This window comes from Euphorbia lathyris, chromosome 3 (assembly GCF_963576675.1).
Source record: "Euphorbia lathyris chromosome 3, ddEupLath1.1, whole genome shotgun sequence".
NCBI lineage: Eukaryota > Viridiplantae > Streptophyta > Magnoliopsida > Malpighiales > Euphorbiaceae > Euphorbia > Euphorbia lathyris.
This window is the reverse complement of record NC_088912.1, coordinates 68,854,094-68,881,344: the sequence shown is the minus strand read 5'-3', so window position 1 is coordinate 68,881,344 and position 27,251 is coordinate 68,854,094. Positions and strand designations below refer to the sequence as shown.

General features: G+C 34.9%; 2 protein-coding genes and 1 non-coding gene across 3 annotated transcripts; 1 reads left to right on the top strand and 2 right to left on the bottom strand.

Moving 5' to 3' along the window:
- Positions 1-766: 766 nt before the first annotated feature.
- On the bottom strand, positions 767-2,415 carry LOC136222034 (arogenate dehydrogenase 2, chloroplastic). The gene has a single exon (XM_066009511.1). The coding sequence runs from the start codon at positions 2,245-2,247 to the stop codon at positions 1,123-1,125; it is 1,125 nt and encodes a 374-aa protein (XP_065865583.1). The 5' UTR covers positions 2,248-2,415; the 3' UTR covers positions 767-1,122.
- Positions 2,416-5,881: 3,466 nt separating this feature from the next.
- LOC136222033 (pyrophosphate-energized vacuolar membrane proton pump) lies at positions 5,882-11,946 on the bottom strand. Its single transcript, XM_066009510.1, has 8 exons — positions 11,582-11,946; positions 8,846-9,420; positions 8,385-8,764; positions 7,632-7,718; positions 7,211-7,541; positions 6,637-7,047; positions 6,495-6,554; positions 5,882-6,404 (listed from the first exon to the last, which is right to left on the bottom strand). The coding sequence occupies exons 1-8, from the start codon at positions 11,835-11,837 to the stop codon at positions 6,198-6,200; spliced, it is 2,307 nt and encodes a 768-aa protein (XP_065865582.1). The 5' UTR covers positions 11,838-11,946; the 3' UTR covers positions 5,882-6,197.
- Positions 11,947-26,201: 14,255 nt separating this feature from the next.
- LOC136225242 (small nucleolar RNA R71) lies at positions 26,202-26,309 on the top strand. The gene has a single exon (XR_010686968.1). It is a non-coding gene; the product is annotated as a small nucleolar RNA R71 (small nucleolar RNA).
- Positions 26,310-27,251: the final 942 nt, after the last annotated feature.

The following is a 27,251-nucleotide window of genomic DNA, read 5'->3' as shown; positions in this document are numbered from 1 at the left end:
AACAACATAACAATAGACCGAAAAGGATCTAAGGCAACATATACAAAAGCATACAAATAAACTTTGAACTAAAAGCAATGTTTTATAGCCCTTCTATTTGTCTGTCTTTCTACATTGAGATCTGTAGAGGTTCCTATCTTGCTGGATTCCCATTTAAAAAGTTCATATGCAGAATCATTTACCAAGGTCATAAATAAATTACCAATCAATCAATGTCTCAAGCACCTCAATCTTGTGAAGTAAAATCGAACTCAACTTCTTTCAGACATAAAAACCGCACAGATAAGACAATCATACTTTTTTCATGCCACAATACAGAATATATCTCTAAGTGTCACAAGGAGTTGACAAGAAGATTACAAACCTTAATAGTATGTTCGGTATGAAGGAAGAGGGGAAAAAACGCTATCCGCTTCTGGGGATTGATCAGCCCTGCTAACCCTTTCGTAGGAAGGAAATGGGGTTTATGTAGACATATATAAAGGTTCTCCAAAGTAGATTTCAATGGAAACATCATATTTGACAGTTTAAAATCCTTCATTCATCAAGTATTAGTGCCACCAATAACATATTTCTGGGCAACTTTCAACAAAATGTACTAGTCTAATCCCATACAACGACAAGATGACAACTGGTACATAGAGATAATGATCAAACTAAAGCCTTCTGTGATATTCGTCAATCTTGCATTCTTCCTATGTTTCATGCTCTATAGTGTTTCGTGACAAATTATACTTCTTGCTTTTCTAAGAACTACATCCTTAAATGCTATAACCAAATAATTGCTTTGATAATAAGATGGATTTCTCGAAACTGAATAGATAAAAGAACTGAAGATTGACTATTTCTATAATGGGGTTTAAATATCACAAACCTCTTTGTCTCATCCCCCTCACAACAGAACGATTGAGTTAGCTCGTTCTGGAACCGCAGGTTGAAGCACTTAAAATCTACAATATTCAGGTCATTGACTGTATACAATAGAAAAGCTACGGAGCAGAAGTCATTAATATAACAAGTTCTGTCTAGTAATTGCATTGCGAATCACTCAAAATTTTGAGCTACTAAACACCAACAAAAGCGAAAGTAGGACCTAATACAAAGGTTAAAAGTTGACTAGGTTCAAGATCTTTCTTGTTCCATATAATTGCTAAATGGTTCAACTGGAGCACCATTATGGAGCAACTTCTGCTTTTCAGGGCGCTCCTCTGATCCATCTGAATTCCCAAACAACTGCTTCCTATAAACTTGATGCAACTTCCCAAACAACTCTTGTTTAATTGACTCAAATGCCATATCCAACCTCTGCAACTGCTCCATAGCATTCTTATTATACATAAACAATCCATAATACAGCTCAAAACTATCACCAGATGTGTTGTCCACCAAATCCAACAAAGTCTCATAACCTTTAGTATTGATTGGTGAAGACTCCAATCCAAACTTCTCCAAAACCCTCCCCATTGTATGAGTTACAAACTGTGAGCCTGCTGCATGACGGTCATGCTCAACACAGCTCATTTCCACCATTCTACATCCTTCTCTAGCAAAAACATCAAGAAACTTCTCACACCTAATCATCCTATCTTCCTCATTCCCTATTCTAACTTTATCAAACACTAAAGGCAAACCAGTCCAGGAATTTTTACCACTCTCAGGCCCAAACATTGGATGAGTGCACAAGATATCAAACTCAATTGGCAAATACTTGAGCAAAATAGTTTTAGCAAACTCTTTAACAGAAAGCACATCAACAAAAAGGGTACTACGCTTGAGTCTCTGAAAAGGGAAAAAACTGAGCACCTTTTCGGTGGAGAGAATCGAAGTGCATAAAAGCACTACATCCGGATGGGTTTCGCAGAGATCATGTGGGTTGGAGTAGAATGTAGCACCGAGCTTTGTAGCAGCATCGGAGTAATTGGTACGTGAATAGGCAAGGACAGTGTGACCTTGACGACAAAATGTCTTGGCGAGGAACTGACCGAAGTTGCCGAACCCAATGATGGCGATCTTTAATGATTGAGACTTGAGGTGATTGGATTGAAGTTGGGACTCGTAATCGTAAGGTTGGGCAGCGTCAATTGAACGGATGCGGAGAGGGAAAGGTAGGAGGCGGAGATGGGAGGTTTTTGCGGTATTGTGAGGGAAAGGAAGTGAAATAGAGTTGAAGGAAGAGGGAAGAAATGGAGGGGAAGGAATGGAAAGAGAAGGGCAAGTTTGGATCTTCATGGAAAGATTTGAAACCATTATTGTTGAGAGAGTATTCAGAATCAGAGGTGGAATGCAGAGGAAGATACAGAAGAGAAAGAAAGAAAGAAAAAAAGGTTCGTGATTTTTGAAGAATTCGTCGGCGTTAATTAGGGTAATAAGCTTCAAAGTTTGTGGAAAATGGTCCACAAAATCGATTTGTTGTTAATATGGAAAAGTAACGATAGACTGTGTTACTGTTAGTACTAGTAGACTACTCGATTGGAGTAGGGGGTGGCATTCATTGATTTTGATTTTTTTTTTTCTTTTTTGACTTAAGGCCCTAATCTATATCTTAGAATTCAATTAGATACCTAACCTCCTAAAATCATCTATTAACTCCCAATCTATATCAAAGTTTCCAATTAGCTCCAACCTACAAATATGCTAAACGGTGTTAACTTGATGCAAAAGCTGAAAAATAATAAATGGTTTAATTTTAGTGCTTTGAATTTCTCGGACTTGTTTATCAAATAGTTAGCTCATTATACTAGCTGATAACTGATTATAAACTTAGTTCATTGTTAATAATTGTTTGTGCAAACACAAAAATCCAGAAAACCAAACTGAAAATAAGGTTAACCGAAACTGATGGACTAATGTATGATTTTTAATTTTAAAAATAGCGGTTAATGGCTATGGTTACGGTTTCCTTATTCTAAACACCGCAGTTAACCGAATTTCAATTAAATATTAAAAAATATAAAAATAAATTTATTTATATGGATAAACAATTATTTAGTCCATATAGTTTTTCATAACTTATTAATCAATCCAAAATGAGATGAAAATGTGTAAATAACTCTCAGTTAATTTGTTGTTGTCTCTCTAATTTCAGTTTATGCGGATTTTTTTTTCTTATATGTTTCTGGATATAAAAACAAGGATAAAAAATTTATTACTTGTTTTCCAAAACTTTATAAACAAAAGTTTTATTATGAGCAATTTTGCCTTTTTTTTATCCGTTTAATTGTTCTTTAACACATTTTTAGACGGAGATTTGATATAGGGACTAAACCATTAACGGAATCAAAACTGAAGGATCATATAATTATTTTTAAAAAAAATTAGGGATTAATTAGTGTATTATGTAAAACCATAACGGTTAAATAATTAGTGTATTATGTAAAACCACACAGACATAATGCACGTACATCTCTCTCTCCGCAATTAATCTCTTCAACTCATCATTAACCCGCCGTCTCCCTCACAATAAAATTAGAATTCTTTTATTATTTTTATTTTTATCTACTAATGGTTAGAAGCCGAATTAAAAGGTTAACCAACCGAAATAATTGATTAACCGATTAGTGGTTAACCAAATTTAATGGACCAATGTATGGTTAGTGTCTTTAAAAAACCGATTAAATGATTAACCGATCGAATTAACCTCCATGGATTGGTTAACCGACCACGTGCATCCCTATGCAAAATGATAAATAAAGACATGGTAATAAATATGGTTAAAAATGTTATTCAAAATGACAGGGAGTGATCGCTTCGATCCTTGTGAGAGGTTTGCTGCATGAGTCCTTCCGCATTCCCCTCTCTATGGTACTCCCAAGATATATTCCCCTTTTACGGACAGTTGCGAACCGTATGCTGCTTGGTGGAACAGGCCGCGAAATCTTTACCTTCTTGCCAATGTAATGGCCTCTTCCGCTACAATCAATTTTTCCTACAGTTGATGCATGTTGAATGGTGCTCATGGTATGAAGGAATTGTTTGAGGAAGCGGTTCATAAGTTCCCTGTTGGAAGGTTCGAAGGGCCCCAAACATTCCTCATTACATAGGTCGATGTCTAGGGTTATTTGAAGAAAAACTATCGGGTCTCTGTTGGCATCGTGAGAGATATCAAGTAACCTTAAGGATATCGGGTCAGCTGTATTTTCTTGATATGCCATGGTCGTTTCGATCCATGCTCACTGCACTAATTTGATATAAGAGAATCTATGTTAAAATACTTAAGGTAGGACAGAAAGATGATCAGTACGAGATCATTGACCGACGACACCACTCTGATGCCTAAGTTAGTAAAATATAGGACATAGTACAAAGCAACTTAAAGTAATTGAGTTAGATGTTTGCATGTGCCTTGACTTGTGAAGTCATATTTTATTTATAAGGAACTCAAAGTAGGGATAATCAACGGTCGGTTTTATCTAAAAAACGAACTGAAATAACCGAATATCGAATAAGACTTAAAATTAAAACCAAATCAAACCGAATAATATTACAAATCGAACTGAATATTTCGGTCCGGTTCGATTCAGTTTTCGGTTATAACATTTGTTAAACAATTTTTTTATTTCTTACTTTATATTGAAAAACATAACAATTCTATGATTTAGTAATGTGTTGTTTATTAATGTTTATGGTGGCTGTGGTTAATAGTGTTAAGATTTATTTATTTTTTTATGCAGTATGCTTATGGTGGCTGTGGTTAATTTGTTAAACAATACTGCAAGCATATAATAAATTAATGTTCTCAAAGTTAAGATTTAATACATATACTGATCCTACCTACTATATATAAATATTAAAAATTATATAAGATTTTTTATACATTAAAAACACAATATATCTACCATTGTCAACGTTAAATATGAACAAATCAATGGTTTGAATTGAAAAGAAATGGCACAAATAAAACGTTTCAACAAAAATATGGAAGGCCAAGATGGTGATCGAGTTGTGTTCTATACATTATGGTCACCAGCAGTTATTAACTTGGTTTCTTCATTCAACATATATCTAGTTAGATAATTAATAGATAACTAGTATATAATAAATTTGACTAATCTCTATTTCGATTTGGTTCTATTATTTGTCAAAAAAAAACCCAAACGGTCAATATTACTGATATATTTCAATATTAAACCAAACCTATTAGATCAAAAACCGAACCAGAAAAACAAAATTCATCGGTTTTGATCGGTTATTTCAGTCGGTTCATGCTCTGAACAGGAATTCATATTGGCTCCTAAACGGTTACTGTATTTTAAATGTTTAGTAACATGTCTGAACAGAAATTCCTTAATCCCTAATGCGTTTGAACTGATTTGAGAGAGAGCGCGTCTAGCTTAAATCGCTAGCTGGACAGCATTTTCTAGCTTCTTTCTGTAAACCCTTCTTTCTCATTGATAGAGATTTGGAAAACATCCCATTGATCCAATAATTCATTGATCTACCTATTTCGAGGAATAAATATTTCTATTTAGCTTAATCCAACAGTTCCTTACTCCAGATGCCCAGACAAATGGATCCGAAATCCTTTAAGATGTTATCACATCCTAAAAGGCATGATTAAGGTATCTAACCAACGTTGTTGTTGCAAGGGCCAAAAAGAGGTGGGTTTCACACAAGACTCGATGGGTTAAATACGTATCACACCATTTTCCAGTTACAGTTTCACTTATGGCTTGGAGGCACTTCTTCAAGTCGACGTAGACAGGCACTAAAATGAACAACCCAATAAACATAATCTACTCAACTCCAGACATGTTGGAAGCATGGAGAGCACAAACAACCATTAGAATAGTTGTACACAGGCGCATTCCATATTGAAACTTCAGAGCATTGTTCAGCCTTTTTTTTTTTTTTTGTCACCAGAAAATATTGAGTAGAAGCTTAATAGCACAGAATCAATCAAAGTTGAAATTTCAAATACCGTCTTGCTACGAGGGAAAAGGGTAGTAATGATACAAAATTTTTGAGAAAACTTGTTCCAGAACTACAGAGTAACGGTACCAAATTCTCCTGACTCTCTCCTTACACATCAATGACCATTTCTCGCATCCTTATAATCATTCTTTCATCATCATCATTATGACCCATCAAAAATACTAGTATTTCACTAAAACTAGAGAAACTAAGTTAAGAATCCCATTAACAGGGAGAGATCATAAAATGCGCATTTTCTTGTCATGAACCCTTCACTATGTCTCCGTTCAGAACATCTTGAAAAGCAGACCACCATGAGTGGCAAAAAATGGAGCAAACACTAGAGATTCCACTGCCATCAGCTTTATCAGAATGTTGAGCGATGGCCCTGAGGTGTCCTTAAGTGGGTCTCCAATGGTGTCTCCGATCACAGCCGCTTTGTGTGGATCTGAGCCTTTAGGCCCCAGTGTCCTTGCATGCTCCGAAGCACCAGCCTGATCATAGAAAGTGTACATGTTACTGCATAAATCTAGATAAGCTTAACAGTTAAAAACTATCAATGCAGTTGATTAGGAAAATAATACCTCAATATACTTCTTGGCATTATCCCATGCACCTCCAGTGTTTGATGCAGAAATTGCTACCTGTTAAAACCAAAGAACAGTCAGTTCATAGTCACCTCCAACTGAATTCAATCATTTTAAAAAGACGCTTCCATTTCATTACCTGAACACCAGAGACAAGGGAACCAGCTAGAACACCAGAAAGGGTTTCCACGCCAAAGAGGGTTCCAACAATGAGGGGTGTAAGCATGACAAGAGCACCTGGTGGAATCATTTCTTTGATGGAAGCATCAGTTGATATCTTGACACAGGTAGCATAATCAGGCTTTGTGGTACCCTCCATAAGACCAGGAATGGTGTTAAACTGCCTGCGGACTTCCTCAACCATCTTTAGAGCTGCTTTTCCCACACTCTTCATGGTCATAGCAGAGAACCAGTAAGGAAGCATAGCACCCACAATCAAACCAATGAAGACCTTTGGGGTCAAGACATCAACTGTTGAGATTGCTGCACGACTGACAAAAGCGCCAAACAGAGCCAGAGACACCAAAGCAGCAGATCCAATGGCAAATCCCTAGACAACAAATGGGAACATAAATGAGGCATGTCACCAGTACTGAGTTTGAAGAAGATATATAATGATTGCATTTAGCAAGTAAGGGTTTGCAAATCACAAAAGCAGTATTTGCAATGCAAAGAGCTGATTGCATTTGAAATCGAATGTCAATCAATAATACCTTGCCAATGGCAGCAGTAGTGTTGCCAGCAGCATCAAGAGCATCAGTTCGTTCACGGATGCGGTGGCTCATGCCAGCCATCTCAGCAATGCCTCCAGCATTGTCACTGATGGGACCATAAGCATCTATGGCTAATCCAGTGGCGATGGTGCTTAGCATACCAAGAGCAGCCACAGCAATGCCATACATGGCTGCAAAACTAAAACTAACAAATATACTGATAGCAATGGCAAAAATTGGAATGATCACAGATTTATATCCCAAGGCAAGACCAAAGATGACATTAGTGGCTGCCCCAGTCCTGCAGGAATCAGCAACATCTTGCACAGGGCTGCATGCACAATATAAAAGCCCGTTATTAGAATACATTACAAATACAATGATAAGAGCACTAATCTTACTACATAGCATCATTCTTTACCTGTAAGCATTGCTGGTGTAGTACTCAGTCACAAAGCCAATAATCAGTCCAGCCCAAAGACCAACAGCGACACACAAGAACAATTGCCTGCAAAAGGATCACGATATTATTTGTACTATATTTTTAAAGATGCATGTACTGAATGATACAGCAAGCAAACAAACAAAGGGATCACTAAGAGAAAAACTAAATACACTTGCCACTTTGAAAAATTCCAGAGAAGTAATCATTTGACAGCATAAACATGAAATGCCACATGCCACCCCGAAAAGCATACCAGAAGTATATAAATCCAAAACAAAATATGAAGACCAGACAGCCATGACAACTCTTTGGGCGGCATAATTTAACAATTGTAAATGGCAAAAGCAAAAATATATAGTAACAATCTCAACCTTATATGTAGTACAACTGTCCACAGCACTCAAGAAACTGAAACTTCAGATAAAAAGAACTACTAATACAGATCAACTTAAGTGATGCATAACAGAGAGGAAAATGGAACAATAAGCATGTTAGTAACTTTTGATCACATCCCAGAAGTTCACTTTCTTTAAGCCTCAAAAAGCAGTAAACAGCCCATTTATGGTCACAAATAAATCAGGTCATTTTCACCTTCCCTAACCAAAAGCTGGAAACCAGTACGGACACTAGTAGAATCAAAATCAATGAAATGTACCACTAAAATATCCAATCTCAAATACACCCTGATGCTATAAACAACAATTATTTGCGACAGAATATGAAACTTACCAGTTCTTAACAACCTTCTGGGTACCAAAATTGTAAATTGTAAAAGATGAAGGCAACCCAACGAAGGAGACTACTGCAATACCCACAGTCATAAGAATGGTGGAGATGATGAGCTGCTTCTTCAGTGCCGGTTCAATTTCTTTTACAGCCTTGATTTCAAAGAAATCAGTGGCGAATAGAGTTGTAATCAAACATACAAGAATACCCACAGAACTGACAAGTAGAGGATATAGCATGGGAGTGAATTCATGGTTGATTCCAAAAGAGGAGATTGACGCAACAACCAGGGCAGCACAGGATGACTCGGCATAAGAGCCAAACAAATCAGACCCCATACCAGCAATATCTCCAACATTATCACCAACATTGTCAGCAATGACCTGTTGGAATGAAAATTAGAAACTGCGAGTAAAACTAAAATTACAGGTCAAAGAATTAGATTTCAAAGTTGGAGTCCTCACAGCTGGGTTTCTTGGGTCATCTTCTGGAATATTCCTTTCAACCTTCCCCACGAGATCAGCTCCAACATCTGCAGCTTTGGTATAGATACCACCGCCAACCCTCCCAAAGAGAGCCATGGAAGATCCCCCAAGACCATAGCCAGTTATAGATTCAAAGAGGCCTTCCCAGTCATCTCCATAATATAGCTGGAACAGATTAATAATAATGTAAAGGACCAATAAACCATTTGCAGCTAGCAGAAATCCCATTACTGCACCAGATCTAAATGCTACTATAAAGGCCTTGCCAACACCCTTTCTTGCTTCCAAAGTTGTTCTTGCATTGGCATAAGTAGCAATTTTCATCCCTAGAAAACCAGAGATAACTGAGGTGACAGCACCAAGTACAAATGCAACAGTGCTGAACATTGCCGTTGCAAGGGCTGGCTTGCAGGTCTTCTGTGGTGAGTAAGTGCATGGCTGGCTCTTCGTGCTGAAGCCCTCAACAGAACCCAAGAAAACGAAGATCAAAATCGCAAAAGCAACCATGAATACCCCAACATACTGGTATTCAGTGAACAGGAAAGATGTAGCACCTGTTGCAATCATAATATATCCATATTACTCATAAATAAATAAATAAAGCAAATGGCAGATGGCAAAATAGAAAGACCAAAATACAACATGGCCATAATTAGTATATCACAATTAGGACAAAAAAAAGTACTAATGTAGCTTATGAAAAGCTAGTAACCGGACGAAACAACAATAAGAGAGTCAGCAAGTCGTAGTCGCTTCATAAGTTGACAAGAATCAGCCAGTTTGGGCTCATCATGCTATACTCGCAGGGAAGGAAAAACGAGCAGTTTATGCTTTAGTAGCTACCGTTTTACTGGCTCTAGTATTCACTGATATTATAAATGGATCCCTTTTTTTGATTTGTATTGGAGATGGGAAAATAAAATGGAGCACCTAACAACGTATCTTCACAGACCAAGAACTATGAGATCGCCCCTTTCATTCTGGGGGCGACGGAGGGATCATACCATTCTAGCCATTTTTTTTTTCATACTTCTCCCGGAGGTCTGGAGAAAGCTGCAATCAATAGGATTTTCCTAAACCTCCCTTCGCGAAAGGAAGGAGGTGAAATTCTTTTTCCTTTCCGCAGGGATCAGGAGATTGGATCAAGCCGTAATGGTTTTAATAGAGGAAATAAATGCTTATATATAATGATATCAGATGACAGCACTAATCATGTTAGTAAAATAATAGGTTTCATCTAGGAAGCACCAACATGGGTACTCGTATTGGTAGGGGTGCAGTAAACAATATTTTTAAAAAATATGAGACACGTGAACAAGAACAAGCCAAATTTATATATATCAAAAATAACAGTCATTAGTGATTATAAACTGTAGGTATCCATAATAAGTCATTGATTCATCAAAAATAAATATTTAATAGTTCAAATTATTTAAAACTACCAAAAAAGCAGCTGCTATATTCTTTTCATTGGATTGTGATTTCTTTTTTTATTAAGATTTTATTATATTTTTGTATATATTAATCCCTCTTTTGTGTAAAATTATTAAAAAAATACCTCTATATTCTACTTAATTAATTTAGAATCCGTGTCCCCGAAGTGTCCTAGAAGTGTCCCCTTTAAAAAAAAGAAAAAGAGGGACACTTATTTTGGAGTGTCGGGTGCGTATCCACAGAGTGTCTGACACTCTTATTAACATCCTAAGAAGTGCTGGTGCTCCCTAGGGTTACATTAACACATACAACGAACAATATTATAGCACAGTGTTTCCACACTTGAGATTGACCTACAGGTAAGAATAATTTGAGCAAGACAAAATTAAAAAATCCTAATAATGAATATAAGGTGAAGCATATATGCTAAAACAGCTACCACTATTCCAGAATTTGGAGGAAGATACAAAAACTAGAATACATATACCCTCATCAAGAAAATACAAACAACAATATTTCATTCATGATATTTTATTCTTCTTAGTCAATATGTGCAAAATATTCTTCAGCAAGAAGACATCATCCATGTGCAGCACGTGTAAGGCACACACAAATGACTGTTACGCCCTAAAAGCCACACACCCTTATTTATGTAAGACAAAATAATAAAAGTGACAAGTAATAATGACCAGACTAAATAAAGATGCAATTTAGTATATTATCACCTTCCTTCCAAAATAACCGATGATTTTCAAATATACAAAGATAAAGCGTTGGTATTTCTTTATTATGTGCCATACAAAGGCAAAAAGGCAGATCTGAACAGTTCACATGCATTTAGTGCGCTGAGCTAACAAGGTGCAATCCTCATTTATGCCCAAATACATGGAACTGGAAAAAAAAATAGCAGCTTTATCTGATTTCCTCATTAAAAAAAAAGTTAAAAATGGATAATAAAAATGTTCTACTGGTTAAAAAAAATCAATTTTAGGCAAATTATTGTCTTTAATTTACACTTCGCCTGAATATAGCATAAAACACAAAGAACAGGAAATCGAGAGCATCAAAGGGCAACTCAAATCTGAGGTTAAATAACACAGCTATCAAGTTTTAGTTCTCTTATATAACAAGCAGGGTATCAAATTAACAGCACCTAATAAATGGGAAAAGCTCGAACTGTTTAAAAAAATAACCATAAGCGGAAATAAGTTAAAGCACAGAATAGAAGAATATAAACTACAGATCTAAAGCAATAACCCTGAGATCTAAACTTGTTTATACCTTCAGAGATTGCATTCTGGATTTCAGCACACTTGGCGACGACACTGTGGTCATTGAGACCTTCTTCTTCTTCAATCAGATAATCATTGAAGCCATTCTTGTTGTCACTGCCCGGCGACGACCCAGCTTTTCGCTCCGATGTGAGAGTCACGCGCGAGACTAGGAACCACTGAATTAACGAAAAGACTATCCCAACCACTGCGCACACTGGCACCAGTATCTCCGTTCCAAGCTCCGACAACAACGCCGACCCCATTCTCCTCCTGCCCTGAACCCTACAACAATCCTCCGGCGACCGTACCAGCAGAGAGAAGAAAGAAAAGCCTAAGAGTGTGAGAGACAACGAAGCTCTTCGGTGCGGTTCGACTGATTTATTTATATTATAAGCTCTTACGATTTGGGATAAATGAAGTTTGATACTATGCGGTTTAACCTATTTTACCAAGTTTATATTAGCCGTCAGATATTTCAAATTCTGATTCTGCAGAGAATACAAAATCAGACGGTGATTTGGTGAGATGTGGTGTCATAGGATAATTGGATAACTGGATATGGTGGAATACAAGGGGAGAATAGAATATGCTGAAGCATTTCCACATCAGGTTATTCATGAAAATGACCGTTTGATATCTAATTGACATCTGGAGAGATGAGCGGTCTGTGATTCAGGTGTAACATAAGAGGCGTAGATGTTGCTTGATGGAATAGAAACCTTAGATAACGTTAGCGCGTATTTTCGACGCATCAATGTCGGAATCCGCTTCCATTTTTTACTTGATAGTTTCACTTTTGTTTTTTTTTTCCTTATTGTGAAGGGAAAAAGTATTCCTTGTTTGCACATCCATTACGGATATTGTATACCCACACGCATAACAATTTTTAAAAATAAATTATATTTTTCCTCCTTTATTATGAAAATACAATAATCCATAAAAATAATACTATAACAATGTTTATATTAAATAAGTATTATTTTATTTTAATCACAACTATTTTTCTGGAAATTTTGTTTAATTGGCAGTTCACATTAATCATTAAAAAAATTAAAAGGAAAGGAATGTATGTTTTAGGAATTAAAAAGAAATAGAACTATAATTTACTTGGATAAGTATGAGATGCAAGGGTAAATCGGACAGCTAATCAATCAGGACTACGATAAGGTGTAGTATACTTTGATGCAGGGAATAATAGTACTAGTTTTTTATAGAAAAAAAATAAAAGATGAGGATATTATGGGAGAGGGGTTTGTTGACGTGGCTTGGTATTGAATGGTGTGCAAACCTCCTAAGCGGATAAATATTATTTTTATTATTATTTTGACCCCCTTGCTAATTTTATTTCCACTCAAAATCCTATCATCTTGCACTCCACCAATCTAGGAAGATATTATTTACTCCCTTCTTATAAAAACAACAAACTTAATTCATCCTGTACTTTTCAAATCATTCAATTGCCTTCTTATATTTTGGAGATAGATCGGTGCTTCGAATTTATTTAAAACTATGAAAAAATTTGTGTATTTAAAAAAAATTAGTTAAATTTTAATGGAGGATGAATTTCAAAACCCGATAAGCAAAGAAAATATCTTATTGCTCGAATTAACCCTAATTAGTTTTTAATTGTTTAATCATATAAATTAAAAAAAATTAAAATTATATTCAGCATAAATCATCTTACATATATAGTATTTTTTTACAATATACATATCTAACATTATAAAATTTTAATATTTTTTATTACGTGACAAAATTTAATGATAATTTTATAATATAATAATTTTCAAGAATAATATATTTAAATTCACCAAAAGAATAAAATTGAGGAACATAATAATCATTTTATTAAGTAAATAAATAAAAAAAATTATAAATTTACGCACAATGCGCTTACATTAAAGAAAAAAAAATCTCCACCAGACCCGGATGTGATTCGAATTCATGACCTCTCAAGATATAGGTAGGCTCTCAACCACAAAATTGAATGTAATAACCTTCGATGAACTAAATGAACACAAAATGAAGATTCTGATGCCCTAATGAGATTATTTTTCTTCAAAGAGATTTTACCACAGTTGGCAATCGTTTTCGAAGATACTCTATTACTCGAACTCTAACTTTTTCATTCGAATTATCACCACAAAACTAAGAAGTAGCACGAAGAAATTGAAACATAAGTTTTGTGAGCTAAACAAAATTCGGCAAAGAGAAAAAATATCAAATGAACTATCTCTATGTTTCGAATGAACAAAAAATACCTCTTATAGGCACACTATTGGAATTTTGTTTTTCAATTACAACATTTTATAGAATTAATAATGAACATTAATCTCATTTTTTTTTTTTTTTTGGTAGAAAAGGAAAAGAAAAATGAATAACAACAAACTACCCAGGAATTAGCCTAGGGAAGCTAACCCCAATCCTATCTTCTAAGAGAAGATGAGAGATGAAACTAGGGGAAACAGGAAGGGTAGTAACGCCTAACGTCCCTTCATGGCCCGCCGCCGCCAAGCGATCAGCAACACGATTCTGCTCTCTAAAAATGTGTCTGAACTCTACGAACTCAAAGGAGGAGCAAAGCCTTATAATAGCTTTGATGAGGTTGCGACTGTTAAGACCCATAGAATGATTCTCAGAAATCATTTTGATTGCTTCCAAATTATCAGACTCCACAGAGAGCCTCTTAACACCCAACCTTTTAGCAAGATTGATTCCACCATTAATGAAATTTAATTCTCTCGTAACCACCATTAAGCTTTTATAGTTTTCGTAAAATTTATTTTTAATTTACAAAAATAAAAAAAAAATTACAATAAATTGGATACAATAGAAATATACATCAGAATTTAACCGTGTGTGTCGAATTTTTACAATAAAACTTAAAAACATGACGAATGAATCGAAGCAAAAATTATGGGATTTGAACAAATTTTGGCTGAGAGATTTTTTTTTTATGAACTATTTATCTATTTTGAATGAGTCAAAACTCATTCTTAGATGTAGATTGTTGAGAAAAAAAATTGTCCTCAATTAATTCACTTTATGAATAATTAATTTTACTCAATTAATTCACATTAATGACAATTAAAACTGGTGTAACCACTAAAACCTTTTTTATAAAATTAATAATGACTATTAATTCTAGTAAGGAGATGTAATTATCTAATAACCATCATTTTGTATATTTTCATAAAATTGATTTTTAATTTTTGGCATGTCACCGTTTGTTGATGTGTCACTCTTATAAATGATTTTTTTTATCTCCGTGGTAAAATAAGAAGAAAATTTTGAAGAATTTAAAATGTGCATTACTTTAAGCAAGTTCATAGGATCAATAGATCATTATATAAATAATCACTTTAAACAAGTTTAAAGTCTTAATAGATCATTACAATTATTCAAAAAAAAGATCATTACAAGAACAAAACTAGGGAGGGTTCTGTTGAGCGATTTCCGCAAGTGCACGGTATACGATTATAGTAATAAAATATATCGAACCCACAAGGAACGCTTTTTTAACTAAAACTTTATTTAATTCGGGTTAATCACATGTTTAGGTTTAATAAAAGAAATACGTTTAGTTGATGAATAGGTTTTGGTAAATTAGGATTAGATAGAAGTATTATATCGAGTTTAGAGAACAATTCCGTTTTGGAATTTTGATTACAAAACAGATATTTCCGTAATTGGAATAAAATAGATCTTATTTTCATAAAGCAAAGTAAACAACTTTAACTTTGTGAGATTATGGACATGTAACAATATAGCGATTTACTCAATTAAATGGCTTCGAACTATAGAAATCCCCCTGGCATTGACATGATTCCTACCTTAATCAAACTAGTGTTTTATTTCTGATAAGCCGCGATCAGCGATCATGTCATCCATAAAAACTAAATTCGTTAAGTGTTCAACAAAGTTCTCATATGAATAAGATGGAATAGAACGTTTTAATAAAAACACCAATTTATCATTTTGAAAATCATTTTGTCAGAACAATATCAAAATAACAACAGTAAGAATGTATTGAATAAATAAGTATATCATTAATGAAATGTGAATTTCCACAAGTTAACAGAGAAGTAGAAACTTGGATAGCATTGCAACGAAAACTTTGAGATCCGGGTCGTCAATCTTTCTCTCAAACTCCGTAGGCTCGTCAAACCTCATGCGCTTCAGCCGTCAATTCTTCTCGCTGGATCTTCGGAATAGAGACTGGTCTCGTCCACTATCAGAATGAAAACTAAACTAATATTGTGTTTATAACTAATCTAAATACAATTCGTGTACAACACGATTGTTTACAGAAATGAAATCTAACTTTCTGATTCTTTTCTGAATCAGAAACTCAACATAACAACTTTCTTCTCTAATTTCTCTAACTTTTCCAACTTAACCAACCTTGATTTCTGAAATGGATCACTTATTTATAGTTGTTGAAGGGTTGTAAATGACGGGTCGTGTCTGCTGGTGAAGGGTCGCTTTTATCCGAACGAACAGACGCGTTTTTCCGAATTTAAACATGTGTTTTGTGTGCAGAGAGGTTCGCTGTCGCGACTGAGATTCTGAAAATCTCAGTCGCGATAGGGGATATAGGGGCGAGCTTGAAAACTTCATTTTCCCCCGATCTGGCCTCCGCAAGTCGCGACTGAGATTATGAGAATCTCAGTCGCGACAGAGAGATGTTCTCCCTGTCTCTCGACTGCTTTTCGTCCTCCTCGAGCGTTCTTCTGACTGATATGCATTCTCGGTACGTTTTTAAGGTTTTTCGTCCATTTTAGCTCCGTTTTTGCTCCTATTTGGATTTTACCAAATATTTAGGTACCTTGCATCAAAGAAGTAAATAAAGACGTAAAAGTATTCAAAATGAATATAATTAACATGATTTCAATGTAAATTTAACGTATTTATGTATGATAATTTAGGTATATTTTGGGCTTAACAAACTCCCACACTTAAGCTTTTGCTAGTCCCGAGCAAAAATTTCACTGAATTTATTCTTTAATCAATCTCTTTATAAATAGAATATATACCCATATATTCCTTTTTGAATTAGTTAAACCGAAAGATAAACTTTTCATGGTAAATTTATACGCAAAGTATCAAACTAGCTAGTGTAAAAGAGATATATTACTCGTCTTATATTTCAATTTTTATATTGAAGTATTCGGGACGGTGTAAGCACGCATGTTTCCGAATCTTTCGTCTCAAGGCATTTCTAAGCACAAAACTTCCTTTCCCAAACCTAAACTATTACAAATATAGATTTAAGGACTTAGGTTTAATATATTTGCTTAGTTACGCCCAAGATAAGGGTGGTCTCGATCGTAACTTTATACGCATTAATTCGCTTTCGTGTTCGTTTAAGAGGTACCGACCATGCCATGGGTGGACGCAATCGTTACTTAAAACTTTAAACACGTGTAATTTTGCTTTAATTTCTAACGTTCCTTTCATACCTCGATCGTGATAAGGGTGGTCACAATCGTGGCCAAAAGTAAACGGTACTTAATGTTCTTCCCTTTCATACCTCGATTGTGATAAGGTTGGTCTCAATCGTGGCCAAAAGTTAAGAATACGACTACTTGATTTAATTAACATGAAAATAAAATTGGGAAAGAAAAATAGCACATTCATCCTATATTGACTTGAAATTCAACATGTATTATGGCTAAAGTTTCCTTAAAAACTTCAATTGGTTTTTAATGTAAGACGAAAAATAATATCGAGCTAAAAAACTAAAGTTGTTAGTTTGATTTATGCCTATAAACCTAATTGAAAATTGAAAATAAGATTTATATTTATCATGAATTCATGATATAAAATAGAGATTTGAAACTAAAGAAATTTTACTTATATACATTTACTCGAGACGTTTTTGATAAAATCGTATCGGAGACTTGTAAAAAATATTTGTAAAAATATAGCCCGTATAGAAATATTATTTCTATCAATAATGATAACCTTAAAATATGCTTAACATTATTTTGAAAGTTAAAGTGTTTGAAACATATGAAATCAAAAATATATGTTTATGAAAAATAGCTATTATTTTTTAAAAGTGTTGCACTATATATGAAAATGTTGCATTTGTTGTTTGAAAATGTTGCATATTATATTTTACTTAAACTTGAGTAACAATATGCATTTATACTTTAAATAAATAGCATTCATTCTCATTCGTGGCATTCATTCGTACTTAAAAATAAAATGATATATGAGATATCTCCTCCCACACTTAATTTGGACCATGTCCTCATTGGTGCAAAAAGCGATAAAACACGAAAAATATAACAAAATAAACCATACGAATTAGAATGGAAAAATAGAGTACCATAACATTCAAACATGAATAATAAAGAGAATTGCACAAAACATAAGTAAAAATATTGTACCAAACCGAATAAAACATAATAATAATAACGAAAATGAGTTAAAGAGAGAAACGATAAAACCTATCAAGGTGAAGGTGGTGGAGAAGGCGTAGTCTCAACTCCTTGGCGTCGGAAGAAAGAGAGCATCCGGCGACGAGTAGACTTGTGCTCACGACTCAACGTAGTGATCCTTGAACTCATTTCGGCATTATTGGCAACGACTTCATCTAACCGCAAATTCATGTGACGGTTATGCTCGTTCATTTGTGTCAAAACACGTTGCCATCCAACTTGTTCTTCTTCATTTGGTTCCACATTTACTTGCTCGTTGGCATTAACATCAACATTCTCCTCCTCCTCTTCATCTTCATCAAATTCCTCTTCATCTTCCTCATCATCATCTTGGGCACCTAAACCTTGAGAACCCGAGGCTTCACGACTCATGGTAGCAAAAACATGTCTTGTGCGATCCGCATAAGATATCAAAGCGAGTGGTCCCATTTTCTTCAATAAATTGGCCCTTTGAAGTGCCGTGAGATCCAATGAAGGTAAACCAACATGAGACATATTTTGATAATCCGCTAATTCACCTCGAGCGCCCAAAACAATGCCGGTAATCAAATTACCCATAGGCACTTGCTTATTGCGGGACTTGGAAGCTCGAACTAAGTTAGTAAATATCATCTCAATACTATCAATTGTCAAACCTTTAAAAATAGCATCAAACACAACCAAATCACGAACTTGCACTTTTGAACTTTCAACCCGACCAAATAAGGAGAATGATAAAAACTTGTGAAAGAAGAATACACAATCATCCTTAATTAGTTTACTAGATGTATTCTTTGGACTAAAAACATCTAAACTGGTTAAAGTATTCCAAACCGTGTGTGAATCAAAAGGCTTTGGCTTTGAATAAAAATTTCGAGTAGGAAAACCAAACCAACGGTTCATGGCCGCATATCCAACATCATAACGAACTCCATCACTCCGAAAAGAGATAACTCCTTTCTTCTTGTCATAGGTTAGAGTAACCAAAAACTCAATAATATGCGTTTTAAGACTAGGAAAACGCATACCAGCAAATCGTTTCCAACCAAGAACGGTAAGAAATTCATCAATATGCTCGGTAAAAGAAAGAGTATTTACCGTGTCGGTGTCAAGAAAAGGCATGTCGACGAACTCTATTAGGACATTAGAGAATCGGCGATATTTGCGTCCTTCGGCTTCCGACGTAATATCGAACGGTGCGTCATATTGAACCCGTAATCGATTGATTTCGGTGGCCTTGGCTTTGTTTGCAACGGTCTTTTGTCTAGGCATATTGGTTTTGTTTGTGAAATTTGGGTGAAATAGATGAAATTTGGGTAAAAATAGATGAAATTTGTGTGAAATAGATGAAGGTAAGAGTAAAAGATAATGGTGGTGAATTGGGGAAGAAGATGAATAGGGTAAATATTTATGGGGAAGATGAGTGAATCTTGTTATTGGGAAGAGAAAAGATGATTGATTGGTGTAAAAATAGGTGATATAAATAGGTGTAAGTAATAGGTATTGATTAGGATAGTTGAATAGGTAGTAAATAGAGTAGGAATAGGAAAAGAGGGTGAAATTTCGCCCAATCCCGCACCTGCAGGTCGCAAGTCGCGACTGAGATTTTCAAAATCTCAATCGCGACAGCAAGTAGGGAAGGGGCGAAATTTTGCCTAAAAAAATTTCCTCCGCTGTCTCAACTGAGAATTCGAAATCTCAACTGAGATTCTGAAAAATCTGGGTAAAATTGGGACTGTTTTTTATGATTTTAACACTTCAAAACCAATTCCTCCGTGAAGTAAGTGATATTAATGTAAATATTAATCCCTGAAACTGAGATAAACAAAACTGAAAAATTAAATTGAAGGAAAACCAAAGGTTGTTCCTTAAATAAAAGAAATAAACTAATGAATTAATGCACTTTTATTCACTATTTTAAACAATACCATAATATACATTTATATAGAAACATTATAAAAACATAATTGACAAACAATCACTCATATATATATTAAAAACAACAAACAGAAACACATAAAATATATATATCCCTAACTAGATGACAGACGACGTGCATTGGCCCTGTTAATCTTCGTTTGAACGAAGACTTGCCTCTCTGGTGCAGAAAGGAATGTTGGACCAGAACGGAAAACTCGTTTGACAAGTCCCTCGTTCTCCAAGAACTCGTAATCTAAAATCAGTAATGGTTCTGTATGAGTCCAAGGAACAGAAATAGTTCCCTTGGCTCCTAAAATTATTCCACATATGATGTTGGCGAACCCAATCTTCCGTTTCTTCGAACGGGAAGCAACAACTAACCCCTCCATTAAAATCTTTGAGGAGTTCACTGAGTTGCCTTGAAAAATGTCGCCCAACACATAAAGATCAGTATCTTTCACAATATTGCTACTGACTCGACCAAAAAGGCTGTGACAGAGGAATTTATGCAGATACAACATGGAATTAGAATTAATGGATTTGTTGAAGGCAAGACGTGGATTGAATTGCCAAAATCCTGTTAGCATCCTCCATATGTCTCTAGAAGTCATATCCCTTCCAGGATGGTGTTGAGTTGTGTCTCGGGGTGGAAAGCCAAACCAATTGTGAAGTTCTGGATATCCAAAAGTGAATACCTCCCCCTCACAACGAAAACTGAGACGAACACGTCTCTTATTGACGAACCTAACGGTGGAGAAAAATTCCAGAACCCAATTTCCAATTATAGGAAATTTCATAGAAACAAATTTGGTCCAACCCAAATTAGTCAGATAGCGATCAATGTCTTCGCTTATCCCGAGTTCCTCGTTCAGAAACTCGTCCAGATATATCATGCCAAAGAATTGAGCATATCTGAATTGCAGAAAGCGTTTCCCCTCATCATGGTTATAAATGGGAAACCATGCACCATATCTATCGGATATATCAACTCTCCCTTTTTTAGAAGAATTGTGTTTTTGAACGTTCTTCAAAGACTTAGTCATGTCTGTGATAGAAAAGAAAAATGAAGTCTGTAGGATTTGAGAATTTGAGAAAGAAATTTAGAAAGATGAAGTGAAAATGGAAGAAGTCTGATCCTACAGGAATATATAAGAACTATAAGTGAAAGGTTGTGTCTGTTAGAAAGAAATAGGTGTCAAAGTGATACCTCTTCGATTTAACTGACAGAAAATTTTGAAGAAAGAAGATTGTAATCCCTTACGGCTATTTCAAATGTAAAAAGACAGAAAATTTCTCAACTGAGATTTTCGGAATCTCAACTGAGATTTCCAAATCCTGGAACATAGAAAATCTCAACTGAGATTTCTGCATGTATAATTTCTCAACAACACTTAACACTTAATGAAAATTTCATAACATGACTAAATTAAAATTTTAATGTGAACAAAACTCATTTGTACTTAATGATAAATATATAAAAATAAAAAATTAAAGTAAATAAATTAAATTAATTAAAAAAACAAATAAATTAGAAAGAAAAGAATAAATTAAAAAGAAGAAGAATAATAATTATAAATATAAAATAAATAATAAAATAAAAAAACTATAAATTAAAAACATGAAAATCAAAGAAATTAATTTTTATAAAATTTATCCACGGATTCAATTGCTTGAATAGGAACTCCGTCGAAATAAATTTTGTAACGATTACCATTGACCTTAAATCGGTCGCCATTAGACTTTTCTAGCTCCAATGTTCCGTAATCAAATGTTTGAACAACCAAAAATGGTCCAGCCCATCTAGATTTTAGTTTACCTGGAAATAATTTTAATCTAGAATTAAAAAGTAAGACCTTATCTCCAACATTAAAGTTTTTAATTTTGATTTTGGCATCATGCCACTTTTTAATTTTCTCCTTATAAATGCTCGCATTTTCGTAGGACAAATAGCGTAATTCATCCAACTCGCTTAAGTCAAACAAACGCTTTTTCCCTGCGCTTTGCAAATCATAATTAAGGGTTTTTATAGCCCAATATGCTTTATGTTCTAATTCAACCGGCAAATGACAAGCTTTACCATAGACTAATCTATAAGGTGTCATCCTGATAGGTGTTTTAAATGCAGTACGGTATGCCCATAGTGCATCGTCAAGTTTATGTGCCCAGTCTCTTCTAGAAGACGAAACTATTTTCTCAAGTATCCATTTGAGTTCTCTATTTGAAATTTCTGCTTGAGCATTCGTTTGAGGATGGTACGGTGTAGAGATACGATGGTGTACTCCGTATTTTTTCATAAGTAACTCAAAAGCTCTATTTACGAAGTGAGTACCACCGTCGCTTATCATAACTCTAGGAACTCCAAATCCACAGAATATTGAATTTAAAAACTTAACAACTACTTTAGAATCATTTGTCGGGGTTGCAATTGCTTCAACTCACGTTGAAACATAATCTACGGCTACTAATATATAATTTTTACCAAAAGAAAGAGGAAAAGGACCCATGAAATCAATTCCCCATACGTCGAAGATTTCAACTTCCAATATGTTCTTAAGAGGCATCTCATCTTTCCTTCTTATATTCCCCGTTCTTTGACATTTATCACAGCGGATAATAAATGAACGGACATCTTTAAACAGAGTAGGCCAAAAGAATCCGCATTCAAGTATTCTAGCTGCTGTTTTGCTTACGCTATTATGACCTCCGTAAGCGCTAGCATGACATTCTATCATTATAGAGTCATGTTCAAACTCACTAACACATCTCCTAAGTATTCCATCGCCGCATGTTTTGAACAAGAATGGATCTTCCCAAAAATATTTCTTAACTTCTGAAAAGAATTTCTTCTTTTGCTGAGAAGTCAATCCATCTGGCACAACATGTGCAGCTAAGTAATTGGCTATATCCGCATACCATGGAGCTATGACACTTTGTACTTGCATGAGATGTTCATCGGGGAAATCATCTCGAATACCTGATGTTTCACCGATGGGACCGTTTTCATCCTCAAGTCTTGATAGATGATCGGCGACCAGGTTTTCAACTCCCTTTTTGTCTTTAATCTCAATGTCAAATTCTTGCAATAGTAAAACCCATCTAATAAGACGTGGTTTTGCATCTTTCTTAGCAAATAAATATCGTAAAGCTGCATGATCAGTATAAATGATAACTTTGGATCCTAACAAATAAGATCGGAATTTATCACATGCAAAAACTACTGCTAACATTTCTTTTTCAGTTGTGGTGTAATTTAGCTGTGCACCGGACAAAGTGTGACTCGCATAATATATAACATGAAGTTTCTTATCATTCCTTTGACCTAATACACATCCTACAGCTAAGTCACTCGCATCACACATAATTTCGAAAGGTAGATTCCAATCGGGTTTTGATATTATAGGTGTACTGACTAAAGCTGTTTTCAAGGTATTGAAAGCTTGTAAACAATCGTTATTAAAATCAAAAGTTGAATCCTTTATAAGCAAATTAGTAAGTGGTTTGGAGATTACAGAAAAATTCTTTATAAACCGTCTGTAAAAACCTGCATGACCTAAAAATGATCTAACTCCCTTAACAGTGGTTAGTGGGGGTAATTTTTCTATAACCGAAGTCTTTGCTCTATCCACTTCTAAACCTTTTTCAGAAATCTTATGACCTAAAACAATTCCTTCGTCTACCATGAAATGACATTTTTCCCAATTTAAAACTAAATTCGTTTCCTCACATCTAGACAATACTTTATCTAAGTTCTGTAAACATGCATCGAAAGAATCTCCATAAACTGAAAAGTCATCCATGAAAACTTCCATTATGTCTTTAATGAAGTCATTAAATATTGCTGTCATACATCGTTGAAAAGTTACGGGTGCATTACATAGACCAAAAGGCATTCTCCTATATGCAAAAGTTTCGTAAGGACATGTGAAGGTTGTTTTATCTTGGTCATCCGGGTAAATGTAAATTTGAAAGAATCCGGAGTAACCGTCTAGGAAACAGTAAAATGCATGACCGGCTATCCTTTCGATCATTTGATCAATGAAAGGTAGAGGAAAATGATCTTTCCTAGTAGCTTTATTTAGGTTCCTATAGTCTATACAAACCCTCCAACCGGTGGTGGTTCGTGTAGGTACCATTTCACCTTCATCATTTCTTACAACAGTTATGCCTCCCTTTTTAGGTACACAATGGATTGGACTAACCCATTCACTATCCGAGATCGGATAAATGATTCCATTGTCTAAAAGTTTAGTAATCTCATTTTTGACTACTTCTTTCATGTTCGGATTTAAGCGTCTTTGCCTATCCGCTTTAGGTGGCTTATCCTCTTCTAAGTGAATTCTGTGCATTACTATACTAGGATTAATTCCTTTTAGGTCTGAAATTTTCCATCCCATACTTCCTATCCTATTTCTAACAACTTCTTTCAATTTTTCTTCTTGATCGCTTGTTAATTTGTTAGAAATAATTATAGGTAGAGAATCGCCTTCGCCTAAGAAAGCGTACCTCAAATGACTGGGTAACTCTTTAAGTTCTAATTTAGAGGGTGTTACAATTGAAGGCGGAACTGGTCCATCTTCTCTAATCAAAGGCTCTGGGTCCTTATCATCTAATTTCTCATCTATTATAGGTTCAATTATTTCTTCACTTTGAATTATATCATTGACACATTCCTTGACTAAATCAAGTTTCATACAAGCGAATTCCTCCATAGGGTATTTCATCGCTTTGTTCATGTTAAACTCGACCTTATCTTCTCCTATCCTTAAAACTACCTTCCATTCCGACACATCTACTAGAGCGCGTCCCGTGTTCATAAACGGTCTACCGAAAATTAAAGGACAATTTACATCATATGCAAAGTCTAATATAACAAAATCGGTAGGAAAAATAAATTTATCGACTTTGACTAAAACATCTTCAATTATACCATATGGCCTCTTAGTGGTTTGATCCGCTAATTGCAAAACCATAGTGGTACGTTTGATATCTTCTTCTAAACCTAACTTGTTAAAAATAGACAATGGCATTAAGTTTATACTTGCTCCTAAATCACAAAGACAACTTGGGAATTCAATATCTCCCAACTTACACGGAATAGTAAAACATCCGGGATCTTTGAGTTTAGTGGGCAAATTACTTGATACTATTGAACTACAGTCTTCAGTTAACGAAATGGATGAAATTCCTTCCCAACTGATTTTCTTTGAAATCAAATCCTTTAAAAACTTACCATAGTTAGGAATTTGTGTTATTGCATCCATAAATGTCAAATTGATATGCAAATTTTTAAGTTTATCCAAAAACGTTAGAAGTTGTTTATCATAGTCCTTATTTCGGACTTTGTGTGGAAAAGGTGGTTTGGGTACAAAAGTTTTGGTACCTGCGTCAGATGGTGAAATATTTGTGTTTAAGATATCCTCTTTGGACTTTGGTAAATCATTTCCTGGTAATGTTGCATCTTTGGGCATTTCAGGCCCTTGATAATTTTTCCCTGAACGAAGAGTAATAGCCTTCACCTGTTCTTTCGGATTTTCTTCCGTATGGCTGGGAAGACTTCCCTCTTTTCGGGATGGAATTGATTTAGCAAGTTGACCAATTTGAATCTCCAAATTAAGGATGCTAGATGAGTGGTTTTTAATAAGCTGATCGAATTTATTTTCGATCCGTTTAAAACCATCGTCGTGATTACTTATTTTTCCACTGATAGCATCTATAAACTTGTCGATTTTAGAAGATAAAGTGCTAATCGTATCTCTTGACTGATTTTGATAATTAGTGGTACGATTTTGATTAGCACTAATATTATCGTTACTGTTATCTTTCCAATTAAGGTTAGGATGATTCCTCCATCCAGAATTATAAGTATTAGAATAAGGATTATTAGTTTGGTTTTGCCCTTGGACAAAATTTACCTGTTCGATCTCACTCATATTTTCGTAATCCACATCCGTTTGGATTGGATTGCCATTGGTATCGCGTGGTGCCATAAATTTGTCAATTTTGTGCGATAAAGCAGAAAATTCGACTTTTAGCATCGCGACTGGATCAAGTTCAACTATACCTTTAACTGATGGTGAGGCTGAGGATGATGGTTTCGCCACCGGCATATGTCCACGTTCCGCGGGCCACATACTGCTGTTGATTGCCATTTCCTCCAAAAGTTCTCTCGATTGGGCTGATGTTTTCTTCATAAATAGCCTTCCCGACATTGCATCTAATGAACCCCTAGTTGTAGGATTTAGTCCATTGTAAAATGTTTACATTAAAAGTTCAGCGGGTAATTGGTGGTGTGGGCATAAACGTTGAAGTTCTTTAAAACGTTCCCAAGTTTTCATAAAGAGTCTCATTATCATTTTGAGAAAAAGATGTTAACTCCTTTATGACTCTTGCGGTTTTTGCTAAAGGAAAATATTTCGATAAAAACGCTTGGGCTAATTGTTCCCAAGTGGCAAAAGTTGCGGCTGGCATAGAAGTTAACCATTCTTTGGCTCTATCCTTCAAAGTGAAAAGAAAGAGGCGAAGTTTGATTGCTTCTGCAGTCACATCTGGGATTTTAAAAGTGTCACAAATTTCAAGGAAATTTGTTAAGTGGGTGTTAGGATTTTCGTTAGGTAACCCGTAAAATGTTACATTATTTTGCAACATATTAAGCAAAGCTGACTTAATTTCAAATTGATTTGCGGTGATTCTGGGTCTAACGATACTATTGGTTACACCGGCCACACCTGGCCTAGCGTATTCCATAAGTGTTGGTGGGTCTGCCATTTTTTCTGGCTCGGTATGTGTTTTTACTGGGTCTTATTTTTGTTTTTCTTATTTTTCTTGTTCTTCCTAATGGTTTTCTCAATTTCTGGGTCTATAGGGTCTGGTACAATGCCTGAACTTCGAGAACTGCGCATGAACCTGAAATCTTGCACGAACCGAAACTACCTACAAAACAGAATTTTTGAAAAAAATAAATTAGTATATGAAAACTTTTAAATTATAAAAGTTAAAATAAGTATGTTTAAACCTAGATTCGAAATAAAACACGAAAAATTTAAAATTTTGTCAAAAAATTTTGGCGTTCCCCGGCAACGGCGCCAAAAACTTGTTGAGCGATTTCCGCAAGTGCACGGTATACGCTTGTAGTAATAAAAGATATCGAACCCACAGGGAACGCTTTTTAACTAAAACTTTATTTAATTCGGTTTAATCACGTGTTTAGGTTTAATAAAAGAAATACGTTTAGTTGATGAATAGGTTTTGGTAAATTAGGATTAGATAGAAGTATTATATCGAGTTTAGAGAACAATTCCGTTTTGGAATTTTGATTACAAAACAGATATT

Bases quoted from the DNA above. Each gene is read 5' to 3' on its own strand.
- LOC136222034 (XM_066009511.1), bottom strand. From the start codon at position 2,247: ATGGTTTCAAATCTTTCCATGAAGATCCAAACTTGCCCTTCTCTTTCC.
- LOC136222033 (XM_066009510.1), bottom strand. From the start codon at position 11,837: ATGGGGTCGGCGTTGTTGTCGGAGCTTGGAACGGAGATACTGGTGCCA. The intron at 8,765-8,845 runs GTGAGGACTCCA...TCATTCCAACAG, and splicing joins ATGACCCAAGAAACCCAGCT to GTCATTGCTGACAATGTTGG. The intron at 7,542-7,631 runs GTAAAGAATGAT...TTGTGCATGCAG, and splicing joins TACACCAGCAATGCTTACAG to CCCTGTGCAAGATGTTGCTG.